Below are 14,836 nucleotides of genomic sequence, written 5' to 3'. Positions count from 1 at the left end.
TGGGGGGCAGTGAATATTTTCATTTGCTATGAGATCCTCTCCAGTGCGACCCCCTCGTTACTTATGACGTGGCTATGTCTTGCTAAAAACAAGGCAGACAACTGCCTCGCCGGCGGGAATGCTACAAGGAGCCAATGATGGGATGGTCGCACTAACGCCACGCTATTTTCCTTTGTTATATCTTAACTAAATATAATTTAAAACTAAAATTTACTTTAAAATTTTAAAATAGTGAATTTTAAAAATGATAACACAATATAAAACCATGTTAGCAATTAACAAAAATTGATACCTTTCAAAGAAAAAAAATCATGACAATGAGAAGATGTTCCTGCATTTCAAAGAATGTATGTGAAACCTTTTTCTCTAAAAGTGTATCCAATTAAAAACATGTTTCATACTCTTAAAAAGATGCATGTAACATTTTAAAGAAATGTTATGTGTTTCAAAAAAAAGTTTGTAACATCTAAAACAAATGTCTATACAAACAGAATTTTTTTTATTACCATTTTAAATATATTTAACGTGTCTTAAAAAAAGGGATCAAACAAAATTTTTTATACAATGTTAAAAGATATTAGGGTTGTTTTAAAAAAATTGTTTATTACCTAAAAAATTTACAACATGTATTTGCAAAGTGTTACCATGTACTCAAAAAATATAATTTAAAAAATATACATCATGTATTTTGAAAATGTTTACCGTGTATTAAAAAAATGTTTCATATGTGCGCTAACATCACGCTATTTTCCCTTTTTATATCTTAACTAAATATAATTAAAAACTAAAATTTACTTTAAAATTTTAAAACAGTGAGTTTGAAAAATGTTAACACAATATAAAAACATGTTCACAAATTAACCAAAAAAGACAACTTTCAAAGAAAAAAATTATGACAATGAGAAGATGTTCCTGCATTTCAAAGAATGTATGTGAAATTTTTTGTAAAAAAGTGTATACAATTAAAAAATGTTTCATACTCTTAAAAAGATGTACGTAACATTTTTGAGAAATGTTCCGTGTTTCAAAAAAATATGTTTGTGACATTTACAAAAAAATGTCTATACAAACAGAAAAATGTGTATTACCATTAAAAATATATTCAACGTGTCTAAAAAAGGGATCAAACAACAATTTTTTATACAATGTTAAAAGATATTAGAGTAGTTTTAGAAAATTGTTTATTATCTATAAAAAATGTATAACGTGCATTTGCAAAGTGTTACCATGTATTCAAAAAAAATATACATCCTGTATTTTGAAAATGTTTACTAAAAAAATGTTTCACATGTGCGCAAAAATTTTACATTGTACTGACAAAAAAGTAAACATGTGTTAAAAAAAGCCAATAAAACTGATAAAGGAATAAAAAAAGAGAAGAAAACCAAAGAAATGAAGAAATAAACAGGAAAAGTGTAACAAAGAAAGGAAATTCAAAGAAAATCAGTGAGGAAACATGGGGAAACAATGTATAACAAAGAAAAAAGAAAAAAGAAAGAAAACCTGTGATAAAGCCCCAAAGTAATGCAGACATGGCTGCCACTTAATTAATGAATTCCCTTTTTCCCCGCAAAAAGAAGCCCCAAAGTAAGAAACAAAAGAAAAAGAAAAAAGAACGAATAAAACCAACACGAGCGAGGTAATGCGCTCACGGATGCTAGAAGCGAGATATATCATTCGGAATTAGCTATCGCTAATCAACGTCACTGTAGTAGCAAACAAATGGGCTTAAAAGGCCCAGGTTAGACGAGAGCAAAGTTATGGTGCTTGTCTTTTTTTTGGAAAAAATATATTCAAATACTATATTTAGAAGCGTAAAAAAAAATTAGAAGCAATTTATGTGAAAACTTGTATGTGTTCACTATACATATTTGTCTTTTTTGTAAGCCACTACTGAAAGTAAAATGTTATGTAGTTTCTTGTTGTACGTAGTGTGTGTGTGGTTTAAAAAATATTTGCTTTGTAGAAAATGTTTTTTTAGACAGCACCAAGGTGAATGTGCACCATTGACAATTTTTGCATGTTAGAACGCCGATAAAAAAGTACCAGGCCTTATATACCAGAAAGCACAAATTACAAAACAAGATCAAAAGAAAATTTGAATAACCTACATTTTTTAGAAAAATATATATAAACTACCACATCTACAAAAAATATATGTATAGCAAAAACTGTTAGTTGACTTGTGAACAAGAAACAATATTTTAACTAGTAAACATCGTATAAAATTATACACCCTCTGTTTACTATTATAATATGTTTGGATATGTCAATACAGAGATACACGGACTGAAATGAGTGAATAAATACAGTAAAACATGTCTATATACATCCAATTCTGAGAAAAAGTACAATAGTGGACGGTGAGAGTACATGTAAAATTTAAAAGTGCACAAAAAGGGAAAAATGCAATGATCATGATAATAAAGATGCCAAACAATAAAAATAAATATGCAATGATACAAGTATTAAAATTGCCATGTTCTATATTTTCTTTCTCTAAAACAAAAATCACACAAAAAGAAATTGTCATGTCTAGAAAAATATATGTGGAGCCACATCAAGAAAAAACGAATATAAATTGCAGTATCTAGAAAGTTTATATGAACTGCCACATCTTAAAAGAAATTATGTATATCAAAAGTTGCTAGTTGCCAAAGTGAACAAAACGGTATTTTAAGTTTTAAACTAAAATGCCATCATATAAAATCATACATGAAAATTTATACAAAAAAACAAATTGTCATGACCGATATAATAAATAAGCCATGACATTAAAAATAAAAATCATGATGTAACTACTAAAATTGACATGCTCTCTATTTTGAAAAATAAAAAATGACACGCCAATAAGAAAATAAATTTCCCATTCTATAGATGAAAAATTGCCACTCTCTTATAAATTTCCCGTCAGCAGGTCAATGCCCTGTCTGGTCCTGTCGGACAACCACCAGTCGTGGACTGGGTTGCCGCCTGTGGGGACGGGGGTGGGGCGACACGGTTGAGGGTCGACCATCAGAGAAATCATAGGAGCAGTGAGAGAGAGAGGGAGTGTTGTGTCAATGCACAGTGGACGGTGACAGAAGAGAGGGATGAGAGTTATTAGACGCCCCGTTGTTTCCCGCGCTTCCCAACGCATGCATGTGAGAGGCAGGCGTGGCTCTTGCGAGAAACAGACGATTCAGCCGCTCCCCCTCAGCCTGGCTTGAGACTGCTTTAAGGTTCGTGCGGTGGGCCTGTTTGTGCCTCCTGCATGCAACCAAACGCCCCCAAATACATACTCCTTCTGTTTTTATTTACTCCATATTAGTTTTGTTTTAAGTGGAACTTTGTAAACTTTGAGCAAGTTTATAAAAAATATTAACATTTGCAATACCAAATCCAATACTATTGGATTCATCACTGAATATATTTTCACACTACATATATATCTTTTATTTTTCCTAATTATAAACCACGGATTTACTCTGTGGGTTCATCGTCACAATATGCTTTCTTCCTGTTAATTTACGCTTTCAGTTTGAATTTAAAACATATATGCGAGGTGGTACTAATTCGGAAAACCACGTCGCAAAATTTCGTACGTACATAATCTGTGTGCACTACTACCTGGGCCTCATCCTCGATACAACTTTGTCAGGCTGGGCTAAATCGCCTTACTGGGCCTTGACCCGAAATCGGCCCATGCAAAAAATACGAGGTGCAACCGAGATTAGGCAGAAAATAAACGTATCTCTACTCCTAATGGAGCAGTTGGTAGGATTGCGTCCACGGTTTATTTTCGTCTGGTTATATTTCGTCTGGTTTATTTTCGTCCGGTTTATTTTCGTCTCATATCCCACCACCATATCTCCTCACATTGATTTTTTTACCCTCACAATAAAAACTTTCCTAACTTTTCCAAAGTTTCCTAACTAGACACGTTATAAACGGGCATGTACCGATAGCACGTTATCAATTAATAAAATTTTGTTTTATGACAATCAATTCCAAATCCTAATTTTCCTAATGCATCGATCTTTGCCTTTTTTAAGTAGTTATTTTGATAGGGAGGGTTTAGCCACGAAAATCATCCCTCCATCGTCGGCTGCATCCCTCACCCACGTCGCTGTTGCAGGATCTTCATCCGTCATCCTGAGCAATTGGGGCGGCGATGTGGGCGAGCTTCACGATAGTGGGGAGGACCAGGCCGCGGTGAAGGCAGGTCATGCGCTCCTCACGCTCCACGAACGGAACCTGCGCACGGAGGCGGTAGCGCGGGGTGGCAGCCGGCAATGAGGCGGCCGCGCTACGTGACGAGCTACGGGTCCCCCTTTGTGATGTTTTGGCATCGCTCCTTCATCGCACATCCTCAGGTTCCTCTTGCCCTTCCCTTCCTCTGTCCTCCTCTCCCATCTCTATGCTTTCACGTGCATCCAGTTTTGATTCCTCGTGTGATATATACCAAACATAGGTACGTCAATTCACTTCCTTCCCTTCCCTTCGTCCCTCGTTCCCACGCTCGTGGCGCTGAAGTGGTGGCAACAGGCGATGGCGGTGGTGTCGCTGATGGCGGCGAGGACAGCATGTGGCAGCTCCCGAAGCATGAACACGACCGCACCTCGGGCCTGGCGTCTGCCAAGATATGGGTGAGTTCTCGTGCTGCCAACCATAAACCCTCATGTCCTACAAATTCCTCAAACCCTACCGTCTTGATCCCGTCCACGCTCTGATCCAAAGGACGATGCAGCTCTGGCCGATTGACAATGGAGGTTTGGGATCCTTCCTCTCAGCACCCACTCCTGGAAGAATCAGCGGTGCGCCACGCCGATTGAACCCCGTCGAGATCACTCGCCAAGATTGCTATTCTGAAGTTTATTGTAAAGAAAGTGAAGAGTGAGACAGGATCCGTTTATTTTCAACCGGTTTATTTTCAATCGGTTTATTTCCATCAAATTACCCCCACCCCCACGCCCACCCAGCGAAACGCGCCCAGCGAACCGGGGAGAGATCCATTGATTTGGCTAAGGTAGGAAAGAATCTATTATTTGTTTGCTAAAGCAAATTGCATTAATAGGAGAGATCCGTTGATTTGGCTAAGGTAGGAAAGAATCTATTATTTGTTTGCTAAAGCAAATTGCATTAATGAAAGAGATCCGTTGATTTGGCTAAGATAGGCAAGAATCTATTATTTGTTTTCTAAAGAAAATTGCATTAATGAGAGAGATTTGTTGATTTGGCTAAGATAGGTGGTTTTGAGTAAAGTTATCTTTACTGTAGACATATAATGACAATTAATCAAGTATCAACATCATTGCATGCTTATTGTGTGGAATGTGTGTCCCAATGTTGACAGAAGGTATAAAAAGATTGTCTTGGAATTATTATTGTCTTGGGAAGATATTGCCCTGAATTCTCATTTCTCATCAGAAATTTAGTATCCATTTTCGTTGATCTTATTTGCAACATGTACAAGTCAGTAATAATCTAAGGGGGTGCCCTACCGGAGAAGATTATGATAGTTGGACAAGAAACTTGGTACTGTCGTGTAAGGTAAAGGTAGGAGAAATAGGAGATAAAAGCATGCATGGTGGGAGAAGGAAGTCGAATGTCGCGTGGTAGCTCAGACATGGAGTGTGGAAGAAAGACAATGACGAGATGTATGTATCTACTAGATCATGACCATGAGATATCATCCCATAGAAATAACCTTTGACTCTCATGTCACATGAATTTTCTCTTTGTATATATATATTTGTTAATCCGTGGCAACGCACGGACACTTAGCTAGTTTACATGGGATCGAACTCATAATGTTGCACGTTGAGGCCCAAAGCTGCAACCAACACAGCTAAAGCATCAAGATAAAAAACAAAACGTTTGTTTCTTTATAAATTAGTACCACCTCGCTGCTTTACAAGCCGTTCTACCGATTTATATATGTTTCCGATTAAATATAAATAAACAGCCTGGAGAATTAATTAGTAATAATGGCCCTGTTTGTGAGGAAAACGCCTTTGAGAATAAGGAAACAAAGGTGGCTGACATATATGGCTTAGATTTCATGAGATGTGTGACACCGCCCTTCATTTCTGAAAGATGATAACAGATTTTAGCCAAGCCCGGCCAGCAGGGGTTCCATTCAAACCACACGAGGTAACATGTGTTCAAAGTTTCACACGTTTCTAGTCTAGACAACAAAAATGCAGATAGTTCAAACACTGAAGCAATTCAACCGATGCAATGATCAATCGCGTCACTGTTTGGATTTTGTCATAACGGAAAAAGGTCACGATCCTGGCAATTACAATGAGACTTCAAAATTTCAGTATAAACAAAACAGTCTATAGAACTGTAAGTAGCTACTGCAAAAAAAAAAGTACTACCTATTTGCACCTCCATCTCACTTTCCATCCTTCTGATATCAAAAACCCGACATGGTGAGCAGGTGGCTACCTGAAGAGATTCAGATCAGAATGGATAAAGGCTGTGTGGGATATGAAAGGAACGTTCGGATACATCCCACAGAGAGCACAGCGCATGCACTCTAGCACCGTGAAGATCTGCATGAAAGCAATGGCCATCCAGAAATACTGCATGGGCTTCCCCTGATACACGAAGCTGGGCATCCAGGTGCACATTGTTGCCACTGCTTGGGAGCCGGTGTCCAGGAGGATGGCCAAGATCACATGGAACCTCATGAAGTGGGGTGACCACTTGCGTCTCACCACGAAGAAGTACACGGTCATAAATATCACCAGCAAGAGCCACCCTGGAAGCAGTGTCATGGTGTCGATGAAAGTATAAACCAATGAAAAGCCCTGCAAGTACGTGTGCAACTGGTAGATGACATCGGCATACGACCACATGTTGTGGAGTGGCAGCAAGTACGGCACACATGCAAGGGTTCTCCACCACCATCTGGGCTTGGAAGTCAATTCAGGGTAGCTGAATGATGCTAGAGAGGAAGCTCGACAGCCAACTTCCGATCTTCGACACTGATTCTGCCGGGTCAATAATGATGGAATGCCCTTGATTGAATCCTCCATCAGAGATGATGTGAGCATGTCATGGTGAAGAAAACCAGTGTCGGCTGCAAGATATACAGTGAAATGTGAAAATCAAAGAATAAATTAAGTATCAGAATCAAAGAATGAATTAAGTATCAGAATCAAAGAATGAATTGAATGTCAGAATCCAAGAAGGTGATGAAATGAAATGTAAAGAAAATACCTAACAAGAAGACATAAGCTGACACGTACTATATGTGCAAAACTGTCTCAATTCCAATATTTGTTCTAGCAAATATCAAAGAACATAAGTTCATTATGGTATTTATTAGACTGATTTACTAATCAGTAAACATTCATCTTTCATGTTTACTTCATGCCACTGGCTTAACCATGAAATAACTATCTATACCATATTTTATACGGTAAACTGCCTAAAAACATTGGCTCCTTACAAGTAATCAAGGGGGGCAGAACTCTTAAAACCATGAACTTAATCTTATATATTAACTATTGTAACTGCTAAGCGTTCCAGCAAAGAGGGGCCCAGTGGCTGGCGATGCATGGCGAGGCCAGCAAAGCAACAGCAAGAGCCAATTATTTTTTTAAGTAATCGTCCACTCCACACTTCCTGATAGTAAATATTAATTCCATGATGTTTTGGCCTAAAACCTGGACTGATTCTAGCTCTGCCCCATGTCTGTTTCCTACATGCTGGCATTTGCCACCAATGGGGTTTCTTTTTCTAGAAGGATGAAATAACTGCTATGTATATGCTTTTGCAGGGGGCCCTTGGTGAGAATTCTTCATTGTACAAAAGGTAATAACTGAGAATTCATGGACAATGTCAATTTCAGCATGATACTTGCAGCCTTGCAGGTCAATTCATGCGCAGTTGTCGGATTAGATTGGATGTGGAAAACATGACCATGCACTTCTAATTTTGCATTTGTGCTACGCACCCATGCCAGCTCTGGAGCAGAATTCTATCTACTTAAAGAAGTTTATGGATATTCTAAAGAAGTCCATCATAAAGTGTTACATCCAGCCTCAGATTCATATAACTGGCACCTAACTCAGCTTTTTATGCACTTTATACACTTAATAACCTATATATGAATTCAGATTTCCCCATATTCGACTGAAGTAACAAATTTCATATTGTCATTATGAGATTGTCCTTATAATATCATCACCAATTTTGTAATTAGATCAGATAACAGTGTTACATCTACACCTTATTGTCCTTTCTGATCACTAAAGAACTCCTTCGAGATAGATAGCAGTGTATGTTCCTGTGTTTTTCGCCATTAAATTTTGCAGAATCTTTGTATGAATATTTCCTGCGTTGCAATTGCAGGTTAATATTTGCTGCAGACTTTGCACATTTCTCTGCCCTACCAGCCTACCAGAAGCATGGAAAAGAAGAGGTGCTGATGCAGGTAGTGTCATCTCAAACATGATACTTACCTTTGGTGCTCACTTCTTCTCTTCAAAATGTTTTCCCTCTATATTTCTACCCAACAAACTATCAGTATAACTTTGCTTTGGGGGGCTAAGGGTTAAGGACGATCTACCGTATTTGTTCAGAAGAGCATAAGCATCATGATTGCAGTAAACTTTACAAAAAGACAATTAGATCGTTACATGCATTACCTCGTACAGCTTGCACTGAAAGTTTCTTCCTCTCGGATGAAAGCCGAGCACTCTTTAGACCCGGTGACCCCGCTGGTATACGAATGCAAGATCTTCTTAGGAGAGGAGGCTTAGCAGCAGGAAAAGCAAGCAGCTGCCCCTGCCCAGCAGATAAGCCTTGACAGAGAACCATTTTGTATAAACCCGGCCTTGCACAAAGCACAGTTACCTGGATAAGCAGGCAAATGAAGTTAGCAATATAGCACTGAACTCACACATCCACGGAGCTATTAATCACATAAATGATCCGTTCGTTCTCTAAAAAGCACTTAATTCGTTTTCTCAACAAACATATTTTTTTTGGAAACAATCCAAAAGGCAGAGCTAATTCCAACTAAGAAGGGGTAATTACAATACTGAAACACGAGAATTTCGTCCCTAATTCAAGGGTGGTCATGACGTCGGGAATGTGGATTACGTTGGCGCCCACATTTCTCTTTTCCTTAAACAAACAGCTATCGGCATTCCACCACGCGCCAAACGATTCCGCAACAAATTGGATCGACAGCAGTATGATCCCGAAAGGAAATATCTGGATTAAGTTGCTCACGCCAAAAGGGAAGACGACAATGGCAGAACTCGTCGAACAATCCAGGCAGGTTAGGGTTCTTCACCGTAGGGGAGGCCAGGGGGAGGAGACGGAGGATGGCAGCGATCTTACGAACCTGCGTGGTAAGGTGGAATGAGGCCTGGGTGCCCTCGGCGCCACCGCCGTCGCGAGAGGAAGAGGATAAGAGGGCCGGAGAGGGCTTGCTTCGTTTGCCTGTGCTCCCAGTCTCCCACGCAACGTGGCACCCATCCGTCCTTCGCCCCGCTTTTCCTGTCCAGGGAAAAAAAACTGGGAACAAATCCAGTTTCGCACTTTCCTAGTGAATTTGATCCTAACCCACCTTTACTGTGTTGCTGACTGGTGGGTCCAGACCCCACGTGTTACTGAGAGGGCAAATTCTCAAAATGTAAACTAGAATGTGGGTTATAACTAAATGCCCCTTTCATTTTTCTCTCAAGCAGTGAAAAGGAGAAACCAGCAGCCGGAGTCGAAAAATCTGCAGACGGCCACTGCCACAACATTCAATTTTTTGCGACAAGGCCTAAAATTTTCCCAACTCCTACAACACGAATCTTATATAAATAGAAAACGACACACGGATCCTTATGTATATTGTCATTGTATTTCTCCCGCACTCGTTGGTGACGTGCCATAAGCAAAGCTTGATGCCATATCTAGATCTTGTGAACACCCTTGTTGTCAGGTGATATCTACTACGTATTTTTTTTCTTGTAGACTCATGTTGAGCCTTCAAACGCAGAATTTTGTAGGACAGTAGCAAATTTCTCTCAAATGGATGACCTAAGGTTTATCAATCCGTGAGATGCGTAGGATGAAGATGATCTCTCTCAAACAACCCTTCAACCAAATAACAAAGAGTCTCATGTGTCCCTAACACACCCAATACAATGATAAATTATATAGGCGCACTAGTTCGGCGAAGAGATGGTAATACAAGTGCAATATGGCTGGTAGATATAGGTTTTTGTAATCTGAAAATATAAAAACAGCAAGGTAGCGAGTAACAAAAGTGAACGAAAACGGTATTGCAATGCTTGGAAATAAGGCCTAGGGCTCATACTTTCACTAGTGCAAGTTCTCTCAACAATGATAACATAGTTAGATCATATGGCAATCCCTCAACGTGCAACAAAGAATCACTCCAAAGTTTCTATCGGAGAACGTAGGACAAAAACGTGCACCAACCCCTATGCATAGATTATCCCAGTGTCACCTAGGGAATCCACGAGTTGAGTGCCAAAACATACATCAAGTGAATCAATAGAACATCCCATTGTCACCACAGATATTCCATCGCAAGACATACATCAAGTGTTCTCAAATCCAATACTCAATCCGACATAACGGAACCGCAAAGTGCAAGACTCAATTCATCACAAGAAGATAGAGGGGGAAGAACATCATAAGATCCAACTATAATAACAAAGCCCGTGGTACATCAAGATTGTGCCAAATTAAAAACACGAGAGAGAGAGAGAGGGAGAGAGAGAGATCAAACACATAACTATTGTTACATACCCTTAGGCCCGAGGGTGAACTACTCACTCCTCGTTATGGAGAGCGCCGGGACGATGAAGATGGCCACCGGTGATGGTTTCCCCCTCCTGCACGATGCCGGAACGGGCTCTCGATTAGTTTTTCGTGGCTATAGAGGCTTGCGGCGGCGGAACTCCCGATCTAGGTTTATTTCTGGGGGTTTCTATATTTTTAGGAATTTTTGGCGTCGGGAACAAGTCAGGGGTGTCCACGAGGAGCCCACAAGACCGGAGGACGCGCCCTAGGTGGGGCGCCCTCCACCCTTGTGGGTGCCTCGTGGCTCTTCTAGCACAACTCTTTTGCTTTGGGGGCTTCTTCTGGTCGATACAAAATCTCCGTAAATTTTCAGCTCATTTGGACTCCGTTTGATATTCCTTTTCTGCGAAACTAAAAAATAAGAAGAAAAAATAGAAACTGGCACTAGGCTCTAGGTTAATAGGTTAGTCCCAAAAATCATATAAAATAGCATATAAATGCATATAAAACATCCAAGATGGATAATATAATAACATGGAACAATAAAAAATTATAGATACGTTGGAGACGTATCAAGCACCCCCAAGCTTAATTCCTGCTCGTCCTCAAGTAGGTAAATGATAAAAATGGAATTTTTGATGTGGAATGCTACTAACATATTTATCCATATATTCTTCTCTATTGTGGCAAGAATATTCAGATCCATGAGATTCAAAACAAAAGTTTAATATTGACATAAAAACAATAATACTTCAAGCATACTAACAAGGCAATCATGTCTTCTCAAAATAACATGGCCAAAGAAAGTTATCCCTACAAAATCATATGGTCTGGCTATGCTCCATCTTCATCACACAAAATATTCATATCATGCACAATCCCTATGATAAGCCAAGCAATTTTTTCATACTTTTGATGTTCTCAAACTTTTTCAACTTTCATGCAATACATGAGCGTGAGTCATGGACATAACACTATAGGTGGAATAGAATATGGTGGTTGTGGAGAAGACAAAATCATATCAACTAGGCGTATCAATGGGCTATGGAGATGCCCATCAATATATATATCAATGTGAGTGAGTAGGGATTGTCATGCAACAGATGCACTAGAGCTATAAGTTTACGAAAGCTCAAAAAAAACTGAGTAGGTGTGCATCCAACTTGCTTGCTCACGAAGACCTAGGGCAATTTGAGAAAGCCCATCATTGAAATATACAAGCCAAGTTCTATAATGAAAAATTTCCACTAGTATATGAAAGTGACAACATAAGAGACTCTCTATCATGAAGATCATGGTGCTACTTTGAAGCATAAGTGTGGTAAAAGGATAGTAACATTGTCCCTTCTCTCTTTTCTCTCATATTTTTTGGCTTTCTCTCATTTTTTGGGCCTTTTTTCGTCCGGAGTCTCATCCCGACTTGTGGGGGAATCATAGTCTCTATCATCCTTTACTCACATGGGACAATGCTCTAATAATGAAGATCATCACACTTTTATTTACTTACAACTCAAGAATTACAACTCGATACTTAGAACAAAATATGACTCTATATGAATGCCTCCGGCAGTGCACCGAGATGTGCAATGAATCAAGAGTGACATGTATGAAAGAATTATGAACGGTGGCTTTGCCACAAATACAATGTCAACTACATGATCATGGAAAGCAATATGACAATGATGAAGCGTGTCATAATAAACGGAACGGTGGAATGTTGCATGGCAATATATCTCAGAATGGCTATGAAAATGCCATAATAGGTAGGTAGGTGGCTGTTTTGAGGAAGGTATATGGTGAAGGAAATATGCCCTAGAGGCAATAATAAAGTTGTTATTTATATTTCCTTATGTCATGATAAATGTTTATTATGCATGCTAGAATTGTATTAACCGGAAACTTAGTGCATGTGTGAATACATAGACAAAACAAAGTGTCCCTAGTATGCCTCTACTAGACTAGCTCGTTAATCAAAGATGGTTAAGTTTCCTGACCATAGACATGTGTTGTCATTTGATGAACAGGATCAGATCATTAGGAGAATGATGTGATGGACAAGACACATCCGTTAGCTTAGCATAATGATCGTTAAGTTTTATTGCTATTGCTTTCTTCATGACTTATACATATTCCTCTGACTATGAGATTATGCAACCCCCGAATACCGGAGGAACACCTTGTGTGCTATCAAACGTCACAACGTAACTGGGTGATTATAAAGATGCTCTACAAGCGTCTCTGAAGGTGTTTGTTGGGTTGGCATAGATCAAGATTAGGATTTGTCACTCCGAGTATCGAAGAGATATCTCTAGGCCCTCTTGGTAATGCACATCACTATAAGCCTTGCAAGCAATGTGACTAATGAGTTAGTTACGGGATGATGCACTACGGAACGAGTAAAGAGACTTGCCGGTAACGAGATTGAACTAGGTATGAGGATACTGACGATCGAATCTCGGACAAGTAACATACCGATGACAAAGGGAATACCGTATGTTATTGCGGTTTGACCGATAAAGATCTTCGTAGAATATATAGGAACCAATATGAGCATCCAGGTTCCGCTATTGGTTATTGACCAGAGATGTGTCTCAGTCATGTCTACATAGTTCTCGAACCCGTAGGGTCCGCACGCTTAACGTTCGATGATGATTTGTATTATGAGTTATGTGTTTTTGGTGACCGAAGTTTGTTCAGAGTACCGGATGAGATTACGGACATGACGAGGAGTATCGAAATGGCCGAGAGGTAAATATTCATATATTGAAAGATAGTATTCGAACATCAGAATGGTTTCGAGTGGTTCTGGTATTTTACCGGAGTACCCAGGGGTTACCGGAACCCCCCGGGAAAGTATTGGGCCTAGATGGGCCTTAGTGGAGAGAGAGGAGGGCCACAAGGGGTGGCTGCCCCCATGGCAGTCCGAATTGGACTAGGGGAGGGGGCGGCGCCCCCTTTCCCTCTCCCTCTCCTCCTTCCTTTTCCCCTCCGATGAAGAAAGGAAAAGGGGGGAGGATCCTACTAGGAGTGGAATCCTAGTAGGACTCCCCCCATGGCGCACCCCTCCTGGCCGGCCGCCTCCTCCTCCCCTCCTTTATATACAGGGGCAGGGGGCACCCCATAGCAGATCAATAGTTCTCTTAGCCGTGTGCGGTGCCCCCCTCCATAGTTTACTCCTCCGGTCAGAGCGTCGTAGTGCTTAGGTGTCGGAGTAAATGACCACGGGTAGCTTCATCTGCTCCCCCTAGTATTTCAAGACATCGAGGCCGGCTGTGTCTCCTCAAACACTCAAAGATGAATAGCCACCTTCTTTGGGCCGGCTGGTCCAAGCGGCCGGCTGATGGATGGCGGCCGGGCCTAGAGGACGATGGCCATGAGGTGGGCCGACTCGTACCAGGAGGTCTTTAGGGAGGCCGGCTCCTGACAGTCGGATCCCCTCTCTCCCTCAAAGTTTGCACCTCATTACGATGAGGAGACGGGGTGTGGCTACAGTACAACCTGCCACCCCCGAATCCAGGGCTGAGCATGGCCACAGTGCTACATACCGGGCGGACATCCCCCGCCCGACGCGGCACTGTTGCCATGCGGCCTATGACATCATCCATGGCAGGAGGAGCCATGCTCCCACTATGGGATGTTAGTACGGCCTGCAGGCGACGGGCCCTACCTGTCTGTGAGAAGCCAGAAGACGGCAGGCCCTGACTAGTCGGCATGGGGGAGGCCGACTCCCAGCAGCCGGCCCTCCCCCTCCCTCAAAGTCTGTGCGCCATTAATCAGAAGAGACGAGGAATGTCTATAGTAAATGCCCGCCAGGCGACAACACTGTAGCCATGCTCCCCTTGACAAAGCACACATCATCAGTGGCGTTGCCACAGTGCTAAGCAGCCGGCAGGACCCGCCAGCGGCGGGCGCGGCCTGTCGGCAAAGTACAACACAACTAGTGGGACCCACCAGGCGGCGGGCCCCAACAACTGGCGGAGAAGCCGGCCACTCGAGACACCCGAGCACCCGAAGAGGCATGTTGTCATAGGGGCCAACCTTGACAGCAAATAGGAAAGCAAGCTCGTTG

The 14,836-nt window shown here is 41.0% G+C and overlaps 1 protein-coding gene across 2 annotated transcripts; it reads right to left on the bottom strand.

Annotated features, from left to right (window-relative positions):
• Positions 1-6,189: 6,189 nt before the first annotated feature.
• LOC119354087 (protein TIC 20-I, chloroplastic-like) lies at positions 6,190-9,482 on the bottom strand. 2 transcript variants are annotated; one of them, XM_037620787.1, is made up of 3 exons: positions 9,350-9,482; positions 8,646-8,853; positions 6,190-7,072 (listed from the first exon to the last, which is right to left on the bottom strand). In XM_037620787.1, the coding sequence occupies exons 2-3, from the start codon at positions 8,815-8,817 to the stop codon at positions 6,432-6,434; spliced, it is 813 nt and encodes a 270-aa protein (XP_037476684.1). In that variant the 5' UTR covers positions 8,818-8,853; positions 9,350-9,482; the 3' UTR covers positions 6,190-6,431. The 2 variants fall into 2 exon arrangements, with proteins under 2 accessions (XP_037476684.1, XP_037476685.1); XM_037620788.1 differs by having other exon boundaries at positions 9,235-9,448.
• Positions 9,483-14,836: the final 5,354 nt, after the last annotated feature.

The sequence above is a fragment of the Triticum dicoccoides genome, chromosome 2A (assembly GCF_002162155.2).
Source record: "Triticum dicoccoides isolate Atlit2015 ecotype Zavitan chromosome 2A, WEW_v2.0, whole genome shotgun sequence".
In the NCBI taxonomy this organism is placed as follows: domain Eukaryota; kingdom Viridiplantae; phylum Streptophyta; class Magnoliopsida; order Poales; family Poaceae; genus Triticum; species Triticum dicoccoides.
The sequence above is the reverse complement of the archived record's forward strand: the minus strand, read 5'-3'. Positions and strand labels throughout refer to the sequence as shown.

Bases quoted from the DNA above. Each gene is read 5' to 3' on its own strand.
- LOC119354087 (XM_037620787.1), bottom strand. From the start codon at position 8,817: ATGGTTCTCTGTCAAGGCTTATCTGCTGGGCAGGGGCAGCTGCTTGCT. The intron at 7,073-8,645 runs GTAATGCATGTA...TATATCTTGCAG, and splicing joins TTCAGTGCAAGCTGTACGAG to CCGACACTGGTTTTCTTCAC.